The sequence below is a fragment of the Populus alba genome, chromosome 4, assembly GCF_005239225.2.
Source record: "Populus alba chromosome 4, ASM523922v2, whole genome shotgun sequence".
NCBI classification, from domain to species: Eukaryota; Viridiplantae; Streptophyta; class Magnoliopsida; order Malpighiales; family Salicaceae; genus Populus; species Populus alba.
Window position 1 is genome coordinate 18,716,252 of NC_133287.1, and position 20,363 is coordinate 18,736,614.

General features: G+C 37.2%; 1 protein-coding gene and 1 pseudogene across 1 annotated transcript; both read left to right on the forward strand.

The window, feature by feature from the left end:
- Positions 1 to 269: 269 nt before the first annotated feature.
- LOC118040509 (mechanosensitive ion channel protein 8) lies at positions 270 to 2,959 on the forward strand. Its single transcript, XM_073408444.1, has 6 exons — positions 270 to 1,099; positions 1,160 to 1,404; positions 1,621 to 1,744; positions 1,830 to 2,123; positions 2,231 to 2,433; positions 2,515 to 2,959. The coding sequence occupies exons 1-6, from the start codon at positions 305 to 307 to the stop codon at positions 2,780 to 2,782; spliced, it is 1,929 nt and encodes a 642-aa protein (XP_073264545.1). The 5' UTR covers positions 270 to 304; the 3' UTR covers positions 2,783 to 2,959.
- A 4,014-nt stretch (positions 2,960 to 6,973) lies between these two features.
- Positions 6,974 to 20,341, forward strand: LOC118040508 (serine/threonine-protein kinase ATR-like; annotated as a pseudogene).
- The last annotated feature ends 22 nt before the right edge of the window (positions 20,342 to 20,363 follow it).

Consider the following 20,363-nt stretch of genomic DNA (forward strand, 5'->3'; position numbering starts at 1 on the left):
ACATGGAAGACACCTGCCTTCCTTCCCAGAATCATTACCGACTAAGCCATCCTCTAGAGAAACTCGTGTGTCCTTCGAACCGTCTCTCTCCGGAGGCAGCCTTAATGGTGCACTCGAATCTGTCAGAAGGCGATGCAAGGAGGACGGTTCAGTCAATTCTCATCAACGAAAACAAGAACAGGAACGCGAAGAAGTTTTGAAGTGCTCGTCGAATGCATCCTTTCGGAGACATGCCAATCCACTGTCAAGATTGAAAACAAAATCAAGACTTATAGATGACCCTTCACCACAGGAATTGGAGATAATGTCAGGGAGGATACCAAAGTCTGGGCCAATGAGATCCGGGATGTTAAGTAGGGTGTTGTATGATGAGGATGATGAGGATCCATTCGAGGATGTGGACTTACCGGAAGAGTACAAGAACGACAAGTTAAGTACATTGACTGTCCTCCAATGGTTGAGTTTGATTGTGATTTTAGCTGCACTGGTGTGTAGTCTTTCTTTTCGTGATTTAAAGAAAGTGAAGATTTTGAACCTTAAGTTATGGAAATGGGAAGTTTTGTTGCTGGTTTTGATATGTGGAAGGTTGGTTTCAGGATGGGGGATTCATTTGATAGTGTTTTTCATTGAAAGAAATTTTTTGTTGCGGAAGAGGGTTTTGTATTTTGTGTATGGATTGAGAAAGGGAGTGCAGAATTGTTGGTGGTTAGGGCTTGTTTTGTTGGCATGGCACTTCTTATTTGATAAGAAGGTTCAAAGGGATACCAAAAGTGACTTTCTCGAATATGTTACTAAAATCTTGGTTTGTTTTTTGGTGGGGAATTTCATATGGTTGATCAAGACTTTGATGGTTAAGGTGCTTGCTTCTTCTTTCCATGTCAGCACTTATTTTGACAGGATTCAGGAGTCACTCTTCAATCAATTTGTGATAGAAGCATTATCAGGTCCACCATTGATTGAAAAACAAAAAGCTGAAGATGATGTAGAGAGGATTGCTGCTGAGGTCCGCAAGCTGCAGAATGCTGGGGTTACCATGCCTGCAGAACTCAAGGCATCTGTCTTCCCACCAGCTAAGAGTGGCAGGTTGAATCCCAATAGAGTAATGCAGAAAACTTTCACAGCAAAAAGCTTTAAATTTTCCGGGAAACTTTCACAAAAGGGGGAGAAAGAAGCGGATGATGGGATCACAATTGACCACTTAGATAAACTTAATACCAAGAATATTTCTGCTTGGAATATGAAGAGGTTGATGAAAATTGTGCGGCATGGCTCGTTGTCCACTTTGGATGAGCAGATACTAGGTGCTGCTGCTGAGGACGAATCCACGACACGTATCAGAAGCGAAAACGAGGCGAAAGTTGCAGCAAGAAAAATTTTTAATAATGTGGCTCGCCATGGATCAAAGTGAGCAGCTCATCACCTCATATTGATAATCCAATCTCATCGTTTAAATTATTTGACATTATCATACAATTTCGATTATTTTTTTTGGCGATTTCCATGTTTTTTGTTTCATTCTTAAGCACAATGACAGTTTTAATGGGACGAAATTCCTATTTGCTTGACTGACTTGCTATATTTTCAATCTTCTCAAAGATTATAGATTATTTTGTTTGGTAGGTTCATCTACTTGCAGGATTTGATGCGCTTTTTGGAAGAAGATCAAGCTTTCAAGACAATGAGTTTCTTTGAAGAAGAATCTGAAACCAGCAGAATCGGTAAATCATCCCTGAAGAACTGGGTGGTGAGGTCTCGGTTGGAATCCTTCTACTCATCCCTAAGGTTGTACTAAAGTTATAAGATCTACAATGTAATCCCCATTTTCGCAGGTCAATGCCTTTAGGGAAAGAAGGGCACTTGCTCTAACATTGAATGATACAAAGACTGCTGTGAACAAGCTCCATCAGATTATAAACGCAATAGTTGGCATTGTTATAGTTGTAATCTCCCTAGTCATACTTGGAATTGCCAAGAGCAAGTTTTTTGTGCTTCTAGGATCACAGGTTCTTGTTGTGTCCTTTGTTTTTGGAAATACTGCCAAGACATTGTTCGAGTCAATTATCTTCTTGTTCGTTATCCATCCATTTGACGTCGGAGATAGGTGTGAGATAGATGGAGTCCAGGTACACACAGAGTTCAGGCTCCATTCCTTTGTCTGTGTAGATCTGCACAATTTCTTTCATTTTATGATACTGTGTTACAATATAGCTTGATGTTCATTGTGTTTCAGCTGATAGTGGAGGAGATGAACATTCTAACAACTTTCTTCCTAAGAGCTGACAATCAGAAAGTGTTGTATCCTAATAGTGTTCTTGCAACCAAACCAATCGGCAATTACTATCGCAGTCCTGACATGGGCGATTCGGTTGAGTTCCACATCCACATATGCACTCCAGCCGAAAAAGTTGCTCTTATGAAGCAGAGAATAACAGGGTTAAGTATCATTCCAGTTGTTACCATCAAGAAAACCATCCTTTTTCTAACAATCTCTTCTTCTCTTGAATACTAATGCAGTTACATTGAGGGCAAGAAAGAGCACTGGTATCCCGATCCTTCATTTGTATTCAAGGAATTAGTAGATTTGAACAAGATGATGGTAGCAGTATGGATTAGGCATAGAATGAACCATCAAGACATGGCAGAGAAGACCAAAAGAAGAGCTCTTCTGCTAGAAGAGATGGTGAAAATATTCAGTGAGCTTGACATTCAATACCGATTATTTCCTATTGATATCAACATCCGTGCCATGCCTCCTCTTGACAAAAAGTATCTCCTGCCTTAGAGACTTTCATTTCTAATTGCAGCAATATCCCATCGCTAAAATATATCTTTTTCTCTCGTTTTTTCTAGTAACAGATAGTCAGGTTGGTGAGTTGAAGCATTTTGAAAGGGTTAAGTGCTTCCTTAATTAATGTTCTTCTCAATAATGACATGTGCAATATTAACATTTTGTCCCTCGTTAAACACATAGCAAGGATCTTTGATCATGCAAGATGGTATAGGGCTTCATCCTTAGAGTCAAAGTTGATGATTGGTTAATAACTTGTGGTATGTCACTGTACTCTCTTTTGTTCTTTTTTTTTTTTTTTTTTTTTTTTTAACCCGGGGTGTCCGGACTAACTTGCACGCACCACAACTAATTCTCGGGCTCACTGAATATCCTGCAAGCCCAGTGAACATATATAACACCGCGGAGGTGACAGGTGTATATAAATGGGGCTTGAACCCTGGTATGGAGAAAGAAAACAAGTCTCTTCAATCACTGAGCCACAACCCCACTTGTCTCTCTTTTGTTCTTTTGTTAGACCCACAAACTACTTTCATATGAAGATTATGCCCTTCTTGATAGAGGCAGAATGCCAGCAGTCATATTTCGGTTTCCTTTACTCTGTAGATGTAGCGGTCCATCACCTTTCTAATCCCAACCACAGATGTCAAATTTGAAGATGTTTAGTAGCGTGGTAATAGTTATGATTTGAAGTATTTTTTTATTTTTTAAAAAATTATTTTTAATATCAATATATTAAAATAATTTAAAAATATAAAAGAAATAATTTTAAATAAAAAAATTAATTTTTTTAAAAAAATATAGTTTCAACCATGTTACCAATCATTGCCTTAACTTGAATCCAAATTTCTAAATGAAAAATAAAAATTGTATGTGATCCTTCAATCATGGTGGTTAAACATGGCTCCGTCTATGTGAGTTTACTTGAAAACTCGAGATTTAAAGCTTAATTCGTCTTAAATTTTTAATTGAGTTAAATAAAATGCTAACCTGTAAAACTTGGCTAACCCAACAAAATTTTATTGATTAAGTTAACCAAATCAAATAAAATTAAATTTAGATAAACACCTAAAAAAATATCAAAACAGCTAATCCTACAAAGTAAAAGTAAACAAAACGCAATGATGCAAATTTGACCAAATATTGCACACACAATTATACTTACCAAAATTATTATAAAAAATAGGAAAAATAAAAGACCAAAAAAATAATACCAACTTCATTGAATTTTTTCTCTTGGTAAAACAATCACATGAATTTACAAATGTATTTTTTGTATTATAGGTAAAATAAAATATAATTATTTTCAGATTGGTTTGGTTTTTACTTATAAAAATAACAAAATTGAAATTTTGTAAAAAAATAAAATTTAACCGAAATCAGTTCTAACCGACCTATTTCAGTTCAGTTATTTTATATTAAAAATAAAAAAAATCTATATTATTTTTTGGGTTTTTGTTGAACTTTATTATGGGCTTTAGATGAGCTTCTAATTTATGTTAATATTGTCTAATTTTATCTGGAATATATTTAATTTTTTTCACTAAATATTCATTTATATTAAATTAAATGTCAATCTTATGTTCAATATATTGCAAGCCTTCCTAACATATTTTTTCTATTTTGTTTGAGTGAATAAGACTCTTTACACAGGAGAGTTTAAATAACACATACTAAGTTAAAATCCAAATTAAAAAGTATTGCCTTCAATTAAAAAAAATAAAACAATAAATAACCTTGTCATAAAACACTTAATGCCAAAAAAAATAAATCTTCATTATACACTCCATCCCAGTCAAGAAGCACATCAAGAACATTGCACTTTAATTCCTTAATAATACTGACATCAAAACTTGGAATTTAAAATATAGAATTATAACATGATAAATTAAATTAGAAGATATAAAAATAAAAAGTAGTATTTTTACCATACGTTTTAATAAATATCCTAATTTTAAAACCAATTATCATCTGTTACTAAATGTAACTTTCCACCAGATTCTATAAAATAAAAAATTAAACATGTTAGATTGAAAACGCGTTAATTAATAAATCATAAAATAAAATGTGTAAATTTATAAGAAAAATTATCTAACTCAAGGTTTTCATAGGTTTCAAAATCATTCATTAAAGTTTTAATATTAGTTGGAATTAATTCGTGATGCAACCAGTTTTGACAACAAATAAGTGTTTGAAATGTTGCTAGAGATAGAGAGCTTTGAAATTGATTAAGTAAACGACTGTCCATGCTAAAAGCTGATTTAGAAGCAATTATGGATATAAGAATATCTAAAACATGTTGTGCAACTTTCAAAAGTATTTTATATTTCGAAGCATTACTCTTCCACCAACCTAAAATATCTAACTTATCATCATTAAGATCTTTACAACTATCAATCAAATACCCCTCAACTCATTTCTATTTTCAATACTATCCTCCTCCTATAGATGGCTTTTGAATCGAGCCAAGATGCTAACATCTACCTCTATATCATCAATAGATAATTTTCAATGAATTTTGATTAGGTTTAATGCAATTGAGCATGAAAATGTTAATTACATTTCATATCATGATTATGTTTAATTTTTGGTGAACTTGCTTTAATGCTAATTTTTTGGGAACTTGATATGAATTTTGCTAATTAGTGTTGGGGTAGTGCAATTTAGTTACAATTATGTCCAATTGACTAAAATTCAATTTGTATTTTTTTACAGAATATCTTATAAGTATCACATGTCGGGTCATTACTCCGAATCCCGATCATGTTCCTCCACTTGGATACATGTAATACAAGCAACATGCTTAACGGATTAAAAATCTTATAAGTAATCAAATCTTTTAATAATCAATATATGTTCAATGTTGGGTTTTATGTATTGATCTATTAATTTAACATTTTATTTTTTTTATTAATATTAGGTTGACTTCATTCCACAAGAAAGTCGAGATGCCGCATCTTATCTTTTTAATATTTGACGAAGAAAGCGAACTTCATATCATTGCATCCTTATGGTTAAACGTTTACCGCACTAGACTTGATATCTTTATAAATAGGTTAACTATTTATAATGTCATGACAGAGAACAAGAGTACTCAGGCAGGTGCAAGGGTTGGATCCATTCGTATTATTGATGAGCATGAATCATTTGTAGACGACGTAAATGTAGGTAGATAAATAAGTTATGTTTATATATTTTGAGGTTTCAATTACTTAAATATTGTATCATTGAAGTATTTGAGATTTATTTTACATGTATATGTTTTTTTTTTGTTTGCATTTTTGGGCTCCTTGTGATTATGAAATGTAAGAATTTGTTGAGCTTGGTGATAATTTGTTGAGTTTGGTTATTGTAGTTTTCTACAGGGTTTTTTTAAGAGGGACACAATTATAGGTGTAGTTCTTATATACAAGAAACTCTACCCAAGTTTTGTTAAAATTGTAAAAAATTTAACTATCTAGAATCATTAACTAAATTAAATGTTAGGTTAACAAAGTAAATAATAAATCTCATAAAAAAATATATTTTTTGTGATATTTAGATATTAGGAAAATTTATTGTTATGAGGGGCACTAACCTCATTACTAATCTTTTGGATTAATCAATCAACTAATTGATCAACTTATTTAAACCGATTGACTGGTTCACATAAAAATTATGAATTTTATGATTTTTTCTTCCAAACATATTTTATGCATCAAAATATATATCTTCATCAAACTTATAAACTTAAAAAAACTACAATTAAAATCTCTATAATTTATTATTCACACATAAGCTTATCTCTATTTAAAGAATTTGATCAAATGTCGGGGTTGTGAACCACGACATCAATTATAATTTTATCAAGGTTCAAAACTATGATATTTCATCAAATATCACTAATAATAATATTTTATTAAATATCACAATTCTAAATTACAATAAAATTTTTAATTAATATGATGATTTATAACCATAATATTTAATTAAATTTTATGTTTCTAAACTATAATATTAATTAAATATTGCTCTTCTAGTCCTTATAAACTATTTCACCACAACTTTTATTCACGTGTTAATTCTGTATTTATTTGTATTTTGTGTACTAACGATCCAATTTATACATTATATATCCCAAGGACGACTCCCTTAGAATCTCTCATTGTCATTCCTTTTTTCCTTAACAAATGCTGCTGTACTCTCACTTCACTTGCAGCACCAAAGCTCAGAGGCGCTGACACTTCAAATTTGCGAGGGAAAATCAAATGCCGACGCCGAACTTATCGAGCTTAGTGCACGAACTCCGAGAACGAATCGCAGCAACTTCATCAACGCCACCAAACACCAACACCAACACCAACACAAACACAGCAGCAGAAAACGACTCCGCTCTAGAAATCCGATTCCGTGCTGTCCTTCCTAATCTCCTTCACGCCTATGTCGTTCCTTCTTCATCCGGTAACCACAAAAACGAAGATAAAACCCTAAAACTTCAATTAATTCAATAATTTAATAAAATCGTTAATTAATTGATTTTTTTACATAATCTTGTCGTAGCGAGCGAGCGAGAGGTGATTGCGGTGTTGAAATTGATTTCACACATAGCGAGGAATTTTCCTGGCGTGTTTTACCATGGTAAAGGGAGTGCCATTTTGCCTGTTATTGGTAGGGTTTTGCCGTTTTTCGCAGAGCCTACGTTTCGGTGAGTAGTTTTTTATTTTCTTAGTGAATTTTATGTTATTTTTTTTTAAAACAACGTGTAGGAAATAAAGTTAGTTATGTGCTTTTATTGCTTTATATAGCGCGCGGCACGGAGTGATTTTTGATACCGTTGGATCCTTGTTGTCCTTGCTTCGCACTGGAGCGCGAGATGCCTACTGTCAGTTTTTTATTGATGCAATGCTGGCTGTTGAAGGTAAAGGAAAAGGAAAAGGAAAGCAAGAAAGAAAAAAGGCTTTGTGTGAATGAATGTATTGATTTTATAGCGCTTTTGATATTTCCTTTCCGTGTATATACAGATATACTGTACGTGGCGTCGTTTTCTGTTGATAATAGAAGTGTTCCGGAATCTGGTAGAATAATGTTGAAGTGTTTTTGCAAGTCATTCAGTGGCATTTTCGATGATCCTGCTTGTATTAGTGGTTTGCCGGCTAGTAGTAAACCTGATGATGGTGCGGGTGTATTGATTAATGTGACGGGCACAGAGAGGTGGATGACTTTTGCGACTTGGATGGTTAAGCTTCTTAGCAAATGTGTGACTGAAGGGACGCTTTATGTGGAGGGACTCATTAGTTTGGCAAATGTTTCAGCTGCTTGTTCGCTGTTGTGTTTTGGAAATGCTGATTTGCATATGGTGAGTAGGGGACGTTTTACTAGTTGGAGGTGGTAGCTTGTTGTATGTAATGTGTTGTTTCTGTTTGATTTATTAAGTGTTGCTTGTTATATCCTTTTGTGACAGTTGTCTGACAATTGAAATTTTGTGGAAGGCATGTTTTGACTTTGCACGTGTGGTCACATCAGTCATAGATCATGATATTGTTCCTCATGAGAATATGATCAGGTCAATAGCTGCAATACTAAGTGAGGACAACGAGGGACCTTTTTTATTCAGGTATGTGCTTTGACTTCAGATTCCTCACTTGGTGAAGTCTTGCTGTTGATGCATTGTTCAGTTAAAAAATTTAATGAGAGATGCTCTATTACAAAGTCGAATTTCAATGTAGTTGATCTTAATTCCCTTGCCATGGCCTGTTTGTGTAGATTGCATGGAAGTTCATATCCATGCTGAATAAAATGCATCTATTCACTGTGTGACACAACCAATCTTTATTTGGTTATTACTTTGTGAATGGGGGAACATTAGTTGCACTACGTACATGGGGTTTTTACTAAAGTGATTTAAACAATTACCTTAATAATGTTGCAGAAACATGGTGTATGATTCCTCCTTGGGTAGTTGCCTCAATATATTGCATTCCAGTTGTTCAGATGCTATTGTAGAGATAACAGCTGCAGGCTTGATAAATGTCTTTCCTCAGTCAATGCAGAGAACCAAAAGCCAAGAGCTCAAGGTTAGTTTCCCAACATGTTCTTATATAGGCAAGTTGTTCATACTTGTGAGGCATCTTTTTTTTTTTGTCTGTGTATCTCACAGATATGCAGTCCAAATTGCTTGGGGAAGTGACTAAGACTGTCTATTGGTGCATGTTTTTTCCTCCAGGTAGCTTTGTGCTGCTCATACTCACGGATTGCTAGAACATGCCCCCCTCATATTTGGAGGCCAGAATCTCTGATACATATGCTTTGTTGTCCTGAACCCTTTTCTTCCTTGATTGATTGCTTTCATGTAGCTCTGTCGATTCTTGGTCCTGATCGTGTTGGAGGGAGGATGGAAAATAATGATGATGCAAGCTTATCAGTATCTGGTGATATAACAGTCCAGAACTCAAGTGTTGGCAAAAAGAGACATTCTCAGAATGTGGATACTATACAGACCAAACGCCGTAAGGTAGATGACGATGTTATGGCTTCTGATCCCAGTGTTCTGGCAGAGTGCAAGCTTAATTCCATAGTTAATTCTAAAAGAGACGAAGAATATGCCGATTGTATGCATAAATCGCTTGTTTCATTCCTCGAACTTTTAAAGCCTCCTGCTAAACCTGATTCTTTAAGACCAGATGTTGCACTAGCAGCTCTTAGCATGCTTTGCATTGCTTTCTGTAGATTTCCAACGACCTATCTGTCAATCTGTATCTTCCAGCAGATGCATGCGTGGATTCCTTGGATATGTGAGCAGGTAGGCTTGATATGTAAAGTTCTCATCAGTTTATCCACCATATTTTCCTAGTCATTGAATGAGATTCACATCATGCAGGTAGAGCGAGGAGGTTCAGTTGCACTTGATATTTCCAACTACTTGGAAGGAATTCACACCATGTTGCTTGTGCAAAGTAAGAAACAAGCCTACATTTCTTCAAAGTTTGCACTCAACTTTCATTATTTGCCAGGAATTTGTTACTGGTTCTCTTAAAAAGTATGCTTACAATGTTTGATATTCTTTTCAATGAAGTATTAGATGATTCTTCAAATATTGTTGTTGCTTTCTGGCCAATAGACTTGCTGTAAAAGTCTCATTTATCTCCCATTTCAACTTCAATGGTCAGCAGTGCCATTTTGAAATCACTTGGGGGGTTTAGTTATTAGAGAAACAGAAAATGGCTAGTTCATATTTTGCATATACAATCTCATGCTGTTTTTATTAAAATTAGGAAAGTTCTAAATATTTTATTTCTTTTCTTCAGAATTGAATTAATTACTTTGTAGTATCTGTCTGTTCCTTTTATTTTTCATGTTCTAATGATGATTGTTTCTCATTTAGGATGAAAGTAAGATGAGAATCGCAAGTTTCATTTTTGGTTTCATTTGAATTTCACTTTTGGTAATGCATACTGTGGAGTTTCTTTTGTTGGTCGCCTTCAAAACTGAGGATGAAGAGAAGATGCATGTTTAGGTTTTGTCCTATTTCAATAGGTTCTGGATAAGATATGATTGAGCTGTTGCTGCATTGATATTAGTGAATCTGCTCTTTAGTCAATATATTAGTTTTTAGTTTGGTATCTCAAACTCTACTTGAATTTGTATATTAGCATGCGTGTTGTTATTCCATTTTGTGTCTCATGAAGCCATATGTTGTTTATTAGGCCCCTTTCTCATGGAGGACAAGCCTTTCAAATTTAAGGATGACCGTACAGATCTTATGCATATTGTGCTAAAGCTTCCTTGGACTTGTCCACATATGGTTATTGGTCCGCATCCTCCTTGGAAGACAAAATGTTTCTCCATCCAAGTTGTCTCCAAGCTTGGCTCTATCTTAAAAACTGAACATGCTCTGGAACTCTTGGAATTGGGTCTCAATGATGAAGCTGAAGAAGTTAGAATTGAAACTATAACTTCTATGTCAGTGATTGTCTTGTGGTCTGGCCTTGGTTTGCAAGCAGAAATGTTCAAAAGGCTTGAGTAAGTGAGGAATGAAATAGATTTGTGTAGTTCTTTATGTTATACAACATATAATTAAATATAACTGTCATTATGTGAGCTTGATTGTTGCTAAATTAGTTTGGTGCTCCTTTCGCCTGAACTTGTAAATGCATCAACGTCTCATTGAATAGTTTGTTTGGTTATTGTTTCTCAATTTGCAGCTTGCTGGGGAAAGAGGAGAACATTAAAGTTAAGAGAAGCATCCCCTTCACTCTTGGTTTCTTGTCATGTTTTTACGGATCCTGTAGTATTGTTGATGGCCCACCTCTAGGTGAATGCAAGTTATTTATAGATATCAATAATGAGAAACATGGTAAGACAACTGATTATTTACAAGGATTCTGGTGCTCAAAGTGTGACAGAAGCATTGTGCACAACCACAAGGTACACTTAAAAATAATGCAACCACCTGATTTCCAAAGTGCAAGAGTGGGATTGAATAGCCATTTTCCTCAGCTCCAGTCCTTGTTCTTTAAACTTCTTTATGATGAGTCTTCGGAAGACGTTCAAGTTGCCTGTGTGAGAATTATTCGACGTATCCTTGTACATGGGTCTGAAGATATTTTAATTAAAACAAAATCTGAATGGATTAAATGTGTTGAGTTTTTACTACTGAACAAAAAGAAGGCACTGAGAGAGGCATTCTGCACTCAGATCAGTTCCTTCCTTGAAAGTCCTGTATTCAATTGTTTATTTTTTAATGGAGATTCATCCAATAAAACTAATGAGCAGAAGTTTTTGGGCCTAATGAAGCATGCTCTGTCAGCAGCTGAAGACCCACAAATCCTTGAGACTCTTCTGGAATGTGTATCCCAAATTATGATCGCAGTTGATATTCATAGTCAACTTTTCTTGTCTTGTCTTATTTTGCTGGTTGATCAGCTGGATCATCCATATGTGACAGTGAGAATGAGTGCATCAAGGTTAATACACAAATCTTGCTACTTTCATCTCAAAGGAGGATTTGAGCTAATCCTTTCAAAAGTAGTTCACATCAGAAATGAGCTGTTTGATTATCTAACTACGAGGTTCACAAGCCATCCAAAAATGGTCAGAGAGTTTGCAGAAGCTGTTTTTGGAGTTGAAACTAAAGAGCTTGTTGAGAAAATGATTCCCATTGTTCTTCCAAAGCTCGTGGTGTCTCAGCAGGATAACAATCAAGCAGTTCAGACATTATTTGAGTTAGCCAAGTGTTTGAACACTGACATGGTGCCTCTGATAGTTAATTGGCTACCAAAAGTGCTTGCCTTCGCTCTTCATCAAGCAGATAAGCAGGAGTTACTCTCAACTTTGCAGTTTTACCATGATCAGATTGGTTCGGATAACCAAGAAATTTTTGCAGCTGCATTACCTGCACTTTTAGATGAACTAGTCTGCTTTCTTGATGGTGGTGATTCAGTTGAGATAAACCAAAGGTATGGCTCTTTGAACTTGCTTACAATAAACAAACACAAAACTTATGTGATTTTTTTGTTTCTACTCTTTTCGTTATAATATTAAGAGATAGCTAATGATTTCAATATCCCAGCTTAAGAAGTGGCTACATCTTAGGTGCACTCATCTTTGCAAATTTTGCACGTTCATTTATTCTTAAAAACAGGGCCATTCTCGAGTACTGTATAAATGTCTCAGGCTGACAAGCAAGCTTTTGCAAGTTAGTGGCCTGAAAGTGGTTAATAATTACAAAAATATGGGATGATAGGATTGTTTCTCATGTCCCTGGGCTGCTCTTATTAAAGACTGCCATAATGAGACATATCTAAGTAATGACCTCATGCCAAACTTTCATTTAAGGAATCAAGTTCTTACACCTCTAGCTGAGATTTTACCTACGTTGAGATTTACTTGTCCTAAGGTTTTTAATTTATTTGCAATCAACTGATGATTGTATGATGGTGCAAAATGGGTGATTTGTCATCTGCCCATCATTCATATTTTTGTTTACCTATGCAGGTTATCAAGATGCCTGACATGATAAAAGAAATTGGCCAGTATCTGACAGGTGGTGAAGATCTACCAGGCTTTCTGAGGAATCATTTTTGTTGGCCTCCTTAATGGTGGCATTGATAGAAAAATGCTTCATGCAGAGGATCCTTTCGCTGCAGAAACAAGCTTTTTGCGACGACGTATTAAAATGCTAATTGAAATGATGGGATCACAAGTCTTGGTACTTTATGTGCCAAATTAATGGTCCTTCTTATGCATGCTATTGATAAAGAAATCACTGCAAAAGGAGGGCCTATCTGTCTTGCACTTTTTCATAGAGCAACTGGCAAACAAGTCACCATCTAGCCACTAAACATGTCATTTCTCAAGTTTTTGCTGCCCTTATTCCCTTCTTGGAGAGATACAAAGAAAATCCTTCTACACATTTGAACAAAAGTAGTGAAACATTTTGGAAGAACTTGTGTTAAAGAACAGAACCATCCTGAAGCAGCATATTCATGAATTTCCTCTATTAACCTAGTATTCCTGAGGCTAATGGAAGTGAAACAACGCTATTCAAGAAGCACGTGGGTCAATGACTTCTTTGAAGGATCAATTGCGAGATGTTGTTGATGGTCTTAACCATGAGAACTTGAATTGTTAGGTATATGGTGGTGTGTGAGTTAAGCAAGTTACTGAATCTGAGAAGGGGAGATATTACATCTCTGATCACTGGTGAAGTTGCTGCTGATATGGACATTTTGAGCTCATTGATCACAGCCTTACTCAGAGGATGTGCAGAAGAATCAAGGACTGCAGTAGGACAGCGGCTGAAGCTGGTCTGTGCTGATTGTCTCGGAGCATTGGGTGCGGTTGACCCTGCTAAAAGTAAAGGGAATTTCATCCCAGCGCTTTAAAATTGAATGTTCAGATGATGATCTTATCTTTGAGCTGATCCACAAACATTTGGCCAGGGCTTTTAGAGCTGCACCTGATACCATTGTTCAGGACTCAGCTGCACTGGCAATACAAGAATTGCTTAAGATTGCAGGGTGTGAGGCAATCACTGGATGGGACTGCTTTCCCTGTCACAAACCCTGAAGGACAAGTAGTGCTAAAGTAGTAGTGGATATGAATACGAGGGTCAGAGATTGTGGGACCGATTCTCCAATTATGTCAAACAGAGATAATAGCCCTTGTTTAAACCTCTAGAATTCAGCTTCCAAATGTGGCCGACTCAGCCTCAGTCGGGCCAATTTACCGGCCTTCTATTCATTCAGAAGATGGATATTCTTATTGGATAAAGAAACTTTACTGCACATGCAACCGGATCTACGTGCAAGTATATTTATATTGCTTGTAGAGCTCTAGTGCGGCATGATATGCAACTAGCAATTTTATCTGCTGCTCAATGTTTAGTTCTGAATGCTGGTTTGTCATGGTACTGAGGAGGCGCGCTACAGCATAGCTGAGGAAATCCTATGTGTTCTTGATTGCTGCTGCATCAGACAACAGTGGTGCTGCAGTTGGTGGGCAAAGTGAAGTTTGTATTCAAAGCTGTTTTCTCTCTCTGGATAATCTGGGGCAATGGATGGATGATTTTTGAAACAAGAGCTAGCTCTTTCCCAATCTTTCCAATCACCACATCTAAGAAACAAGCATCAAATCCAAGGGTCAAAGGTTCAATTCTTCGACAGATCAGGATCAACTCCTTGTACAGTGTAAGTAATGTTTCAGAACTCTTAACTGCAATTCCAAAGCTAAACACTTGCCAGGGGCCTCCTTCAGGTGTCAGGCTTATGCAAGATCTTTTGATGTACGTTTTGAGTCTCATGTGCGTGGGAAAAATCTGGGCGCATTTAACCCAGCAGCTGAGAGAAGTGGCAATATTTGAGGATGAAGATGTTTCATATGTTGATGGAAAGTATACAGCTGCCTAGATGAGCCGGATGGTCTATCTGGGTTGGCATGTCTACGCAAATCATTAAGCTTGCTCAAGACCAGCTTTCTTAATAAATAAAGAGCTGGAAACTGGGCTGAGGTTTTAACTTCTTGTGGAGCAGGCTTTTACAGATGGAGCCCTGTTCTGTTCAGCGGCATTCAGAATGTCCCCTTAAACTGTTTGCTGAACATGTGCCACCTTCAGGCTATGGTCACTCATGTGGATGGTGTTAATTTCTAGGGTTCCACAATACAAGAACATGGTGCATGCAAGGTGTGCAAGCAGCATGGAGCTGGGCAGGTGGGACTTGATGGAATGAGTACATCAACGGGGCTGATCATGATGGTTTACTTTGTAGTGGTTCTGAAAGTAATGCTTCCTTTGACATGGATGTTGCAAAGATTCTCCAGTCTATGATGAAGAAGGATCAGTTCTCAGTTGCTGAGAAGATTGCACTATCCAAACAAGCTCTGATTGCTCCTCTTGCTGCTGCTGGCATGGATTCTTACGTGCGGGCTTACCCGTTTATCGTGAAACTTCACTTACTACGTGAATTGGAGGACTTCCACACTCTTCTTGTTGATGATTCTTTCTTGGTCAAAAAATTCCATCTGGGTCATCTAGAATTCACTAAATTGATGGAGAATTGGGAACATCGGCTCAGATTTACTCAACCATCCCTTTGGGCAAGGGAGCCTCTTTTGGCTTTCCGAAGATTGGTATTTGGTGCCAGTAGTCTCGGTGCCCATGTTGGGATCTGCTGGCTTCAGTATGCAAAGCTTTGTCGCTTGGCTGGTCACTATGAGACAGCAAACCGAGCAATTCTCGAAGCCCAGGCCTCGGGTGCACCTAATGTTCACATGGAAAAGGCCAAGCTTCTGTGGAGTACTAGGCGATCAGATGGTGCCATAGCAGAGTTGCAGCAAAGTCTCCTTCACATGCCTGAAAAGGTTGTAGGTGCTGCTGCTAGGTCTTCAATTACTAGCCTTTCATTGGTTCCATTGAATCCCCAACCTGCATTTTGTGATACTCAAGCTTCGAGTGAGAATCTAGATATTGCAAAGACTCTACTTTTATATTCCAGATGGATCCATTATACGGGGCAGAAACAAAAGGAAGATGTGATAACTCTTTATACCAGGGTGAGGGATCTGCAGCCTAAGTGGGAAAAAGGATTCTTCTATTTGGCTAAATATTGCGATGAGGTGCTTGTTGATGCCAGGAAACGTCAGGAAGACAATTATGAACTAGGTCCCAGACCGGTACCATTGACTTCCACTTCTATTTCTCCTTCAAACACTGAGAGGCGATGGTGGACTTACGCACCTGATGTACTTTTATTCTATGCTAAGGGGCTGCATAGGGGCCACAAGAATCTTTTTCAAGCTCTTCCAAGATTGCTAACACTGTGGTTTGAATTTGGAAGCATTTATCAGAGATGTGGTTCATCTTCCAATCAAGAGTTGAAAAAGGTTCATGACAAGGTACTATAATGTTCAGGACCTTTAATATAGCTGTACTTTTTTTTCCTACTGCATTTTAAAACGTGATCAATTATCTTCTGGCAGGTTATGAGTATTATGCGAGGCTGTTTGAAGGATTTGCCAACATATCAATGGTTAACAGTGCTGCCTCAATTGGTTTCTAGAATCTGCCACCAGAATGAAGATATTGTAAAGTTGGTCAAACGCATAATCACCTCTGTTATCCAGCAATACCCGCAACAAGGCCTATGGATTATGGCAGCTGTTTCAAAATCTGCAGTCCCTTCAAGGCGGGAAGCCGCTGCAGCAATCATACAAGAAGCTAAAAAGGGGTTCAGCCAAGGAAACAATGGGAGCAATTTGTTTGTTCAGTTTGCTAGCTTGATTGATCATCTTATCAGATTGTGTTTCCACCCAGGCCAATCAAAAGCAAGGACAATTAATATTTCAACTGAATTCAGTGCCCTGAAAAGGATGATGCCACTGGAAATTATCATGCCAGTTCAACAATCTCTCACTGTTAGTTTACCAACTTGTGACGTGAATCTCACCGACCCCCTTACCTCTGTTATCTTTTCTGCTTCTGATCTTCCAACAATTTCAGGAATAGCTGACGAGGCTGAGATTCTTTCATCTCTTCAGCGACCTAAAAAAGTAAGCATCTCTAAGCTGCTGATATCAGAGAGCTTGAATATGATTTAGGTGCACAAGATCTTGTCTCCATTTACTTCTGGATTTATGATATTATGGTTCTCACTTGTTTGCAGCATGCCCATATAAACTTGGTGTCTATGGTCTTCCGATAATTTTGTTTGAGAAAAAACTTCAAGATCCTGTGTTATTAAAACAGGAGCTTGTTGAAAACTGAAAACTCATCATAATTGAGAGGGAGGTGTTGCCCATATTTCATATTTGATGAAATGACTAGCTTAACTGAAATAATAAGCCAGTCACTCATAAAAAATGAAAAATACAGATAGCAAAATGTTTTCCCCCCAATTTTGTGAATCAAGAAACAGGTGTGACTGTTGAATTTGATCACAAGTTTGTCGCTCTCGTCAAGGGGAGTGAATTTCTATTTGTTAATAGATAAACATCCTGGTTTCCTTAATTTAACAAAAGAAAAAATACATGTTGGTTTGTATTGAAGTTGTTACACTGCTCCAAATTAGCTTTGGGATCTGGGTAGGTGGGGATTGTTTGTAGCTATCTTGGCACAGTTTTTTTTCTTTTCTTGTCTCACCATTGAATTGAAGCTGTCATCCCATGTTCATTAATTTAAATTGTCCTGATATTTTCCTTTGTGATCTGTTGTGATCATTTTCTCATCAACTGCTGTACTGTCCTGTTTCTTCAGATTGTTCTATTGGGTAGTGACGGTATTGAACACCCATTCCTTTGCAAGCCCAAGGATGACCTTAGGAAAGATGCTCGTATGATGGAGTTCACTGCAATGATAAACCGGTTGTTGTCAAAATATCCTGAAAGCCGTAGGAGGAAACTTTACATTCGTACTTTTGCTGTAATTCCACTGACAGAAGACTGCGGTATGGTGGAATGGGTGCCCCATACCCGTGGACTCCGGCATATACTTCAAGACATATATATAAAATATGGGAAATTTGACAGGCAGAAGACGAATCCTCAAATTAAACGGATATATGATCAATGCCATGGTAAAATGCCAGAAGATGAGATGCTAAAAAATAAGATCCTTCCGTTGTTCCCTCCAGTTTTCCACAAATGGTTCTTGACCACTTTTTCTGAGCCAGCTGCTTGGTTTAGGGCTCGGGTTGCTTATGCTCATACCACTGCAGTTTGGTCGATGGTTGGGCATATCGTGGGACTAGGAGATCGACATGGTGAAAACATTCTCTTTGACTCCACCACAGGTGATTGTGTCCATGTTGATTTCAGTTGTCTATTTGACAAAGGCTTGCAGTTGGAAAAACCTGAGCTAGTGCCTTTCAGGTTAACACAGGTGACAGGATTTTGCATGCGACTGTATTTTATCAAATTGCTAATGATTCTATCCATCTTCAATCATTTTATGATATTAACCCCTGCATTCTTATGCATGATTTAAGACCGCAATGAGTTCTCAATTGAATTCAACACCAATATAGAATGGGTTTTATGCAGTATTGAATAACATACCCAGAAGTATTTATAGTCTTGTCTATTTTTTTTATCGCATATGGTTTCGCGAACCTGGTTTCTTACTCCCTTGGGCACTGTTGGATTATTCCTGCAGAACATGATTGATGGCTTGGGCATCACGGGTTACGAGGGCATTTTCTTGAGGGTATGCGAAATCACACTTTCAGTACTGAGGACACACAGGGAAACTTTAATGAGCGTTCTTGAAACTTTCATTCACGATCCTCTTGTGGAGTGGACAAAATCTCACAAATCCAGCGGGGTTGAAGTTCAGAACCCACATGCACAGGTTCCACTCTTCATCATTCACCTGTCATAATTTTTTTCAAGTTTAGCTATATTTATCTTAATAATCTTTAATCATCCCAAATAAACCTTTATATATATATATATATATATATATATATATATATATTATAGCATGTGCTCGAGGGTAATTATTATACAACCATAAAAACTAAAGCACGGCATGTTGAATATTGCAGCGAGCCATTAATAATATCGAAGCAAGGTTGCAAGGGGTGGTTGTTGGCGTTGGAGCGGCACCCTCTTTGCCTCTTGCCGTGGAAGGCCAGGCTCGTCGTTTAATTGCTGAAGCAGTGTCGCACAAAAAATCTTGGGAAGATGTACATATGGTGGATGCCTTGGTTTTTGAGGAGTCATTGCTTAAACTTTTTGACCAGGTATTTCACAGCCTATTGGAACATTTTTCTACTTACCAACCATCTTTTGGAATATCTAAAAAAAACCACTAAAATTAGACCAAATCCAAAAATTTATGGACATCTAGAATGCATCAAGAAAACTCTTACACTTTTGAAATATTTACCAGCTTGCTTGGCATAAGAACGAAAAAACTAAAACTTGCGTGACATAGTAAAGTTAATGTTTATCACCGGTAGCTTAACCCCGGGAGTAATACGTAAGGTTTATACATGTGGATCTTATTTCTGAGGTTATAATGTGAAGTAATTGGTCAGGAAAAGCATATTGAAGATTTCGTCTTCTTAGGATTGTTATTGTCGTTAAACAAGGCATTCTTTCCGCTGCAGAGAAATTAGAATTTTGACGAATTATGTCTTTTTTCTTTCTTTCATGAAGATGTTTCATTTTAAGGACTAGATTTTTGACCCTTGATGAAGTCCAAGGGATTGGACATGCGTGGAGACATTCTACAACCTTCACGGGGAAGAGTGGAGCAGAAATTTTGCAGGAACTAAAAGGTGCTCACCGCATGCCTCTCTCAACTTCTCCTATTGTCCTCTGTATCCTCTTGAAGTGCTGCCCGCGATTCATCAGCTCTCTGTGTATATAGGCTATATCGTACTGTACTCTTTCCTTTGAGCAGCAGACATGACTGCCCACTTTGCGTATAGAAGAAACCGATGGCCAATCTCCCCTCCTTATTGATAACATACTGTTGTATGTTGCTGCGCTTCAAGACGCCCAAGTTTTTTACTTTCTATGGAGCTGCTTTCCGGTTCTTGTCTGATGACGTCATGGTTCTGCAGTTCCATGTATATTTTCTTGGTATATGTAAACAAGAGGCGGGGATAAAGGAAATCTCTAATGACGTAAAAATCCAAGAGAAACTTGTGATTAGTAGATGGTGAACTTGCTCATCCATCTGCTAACGTCGCCATTCCTTGACATCTTTCCTTCAGCTAACTTATCTCGTTTGAGCCATTATCTCGTTAACTATAGATTTGATTTAACTGGAGATTTCCTCTTAACACTGCTCCACAAACCACTGTGCTCTCTGCTGGAATCACTTAACTATAAGTGGGTTATTACTTACAGGAAGAGTGGAAGAGGGTGAGTGAAGTCAGGAGAAAGAAGATGAGAGAGTGCATCAAGTCCGGTGATGATGCTACAAATTTCTTGATCAAACGGCTAGTAGCTGAAGTCGCTCCCTTGGTGATGGTGGGGTCTCCTGCAGAGAAGAAGCGCTGGACTTCTTTGCTAGTTGCTGCTAAACATTTGGCTGATAAATCCAGTGGTGGTGGCGGCTGTGAAAAATAAGATAGTGGTTGTTGACGGTGGC

Excerpts from the sequence above, each read along its gene's own strand:
- LOC118040509 (XM_073408444.1), top strand. The coding sequence starts at position 305 with ATGTCAGGGAGGATACCAAAGTCTGGGCCAATGAGATCCGGGATGTTA. Across the intron at positions 1,745-1,829 it reads CATCCCTGAAGAACTGGGTG|GTCAATGCCTTTAGGGAAAG; the intron begins GTGAGGTCTCGG and ends CCATTTTCGCAG. Across the intron at positions 2,434-2,514 it reads ATGAAGCAGAGAATAACAGG|TTACATTGAGGGCAAGAAAG; the intron begins GTTAAGTATCAT and ends ATACTAATGCAG.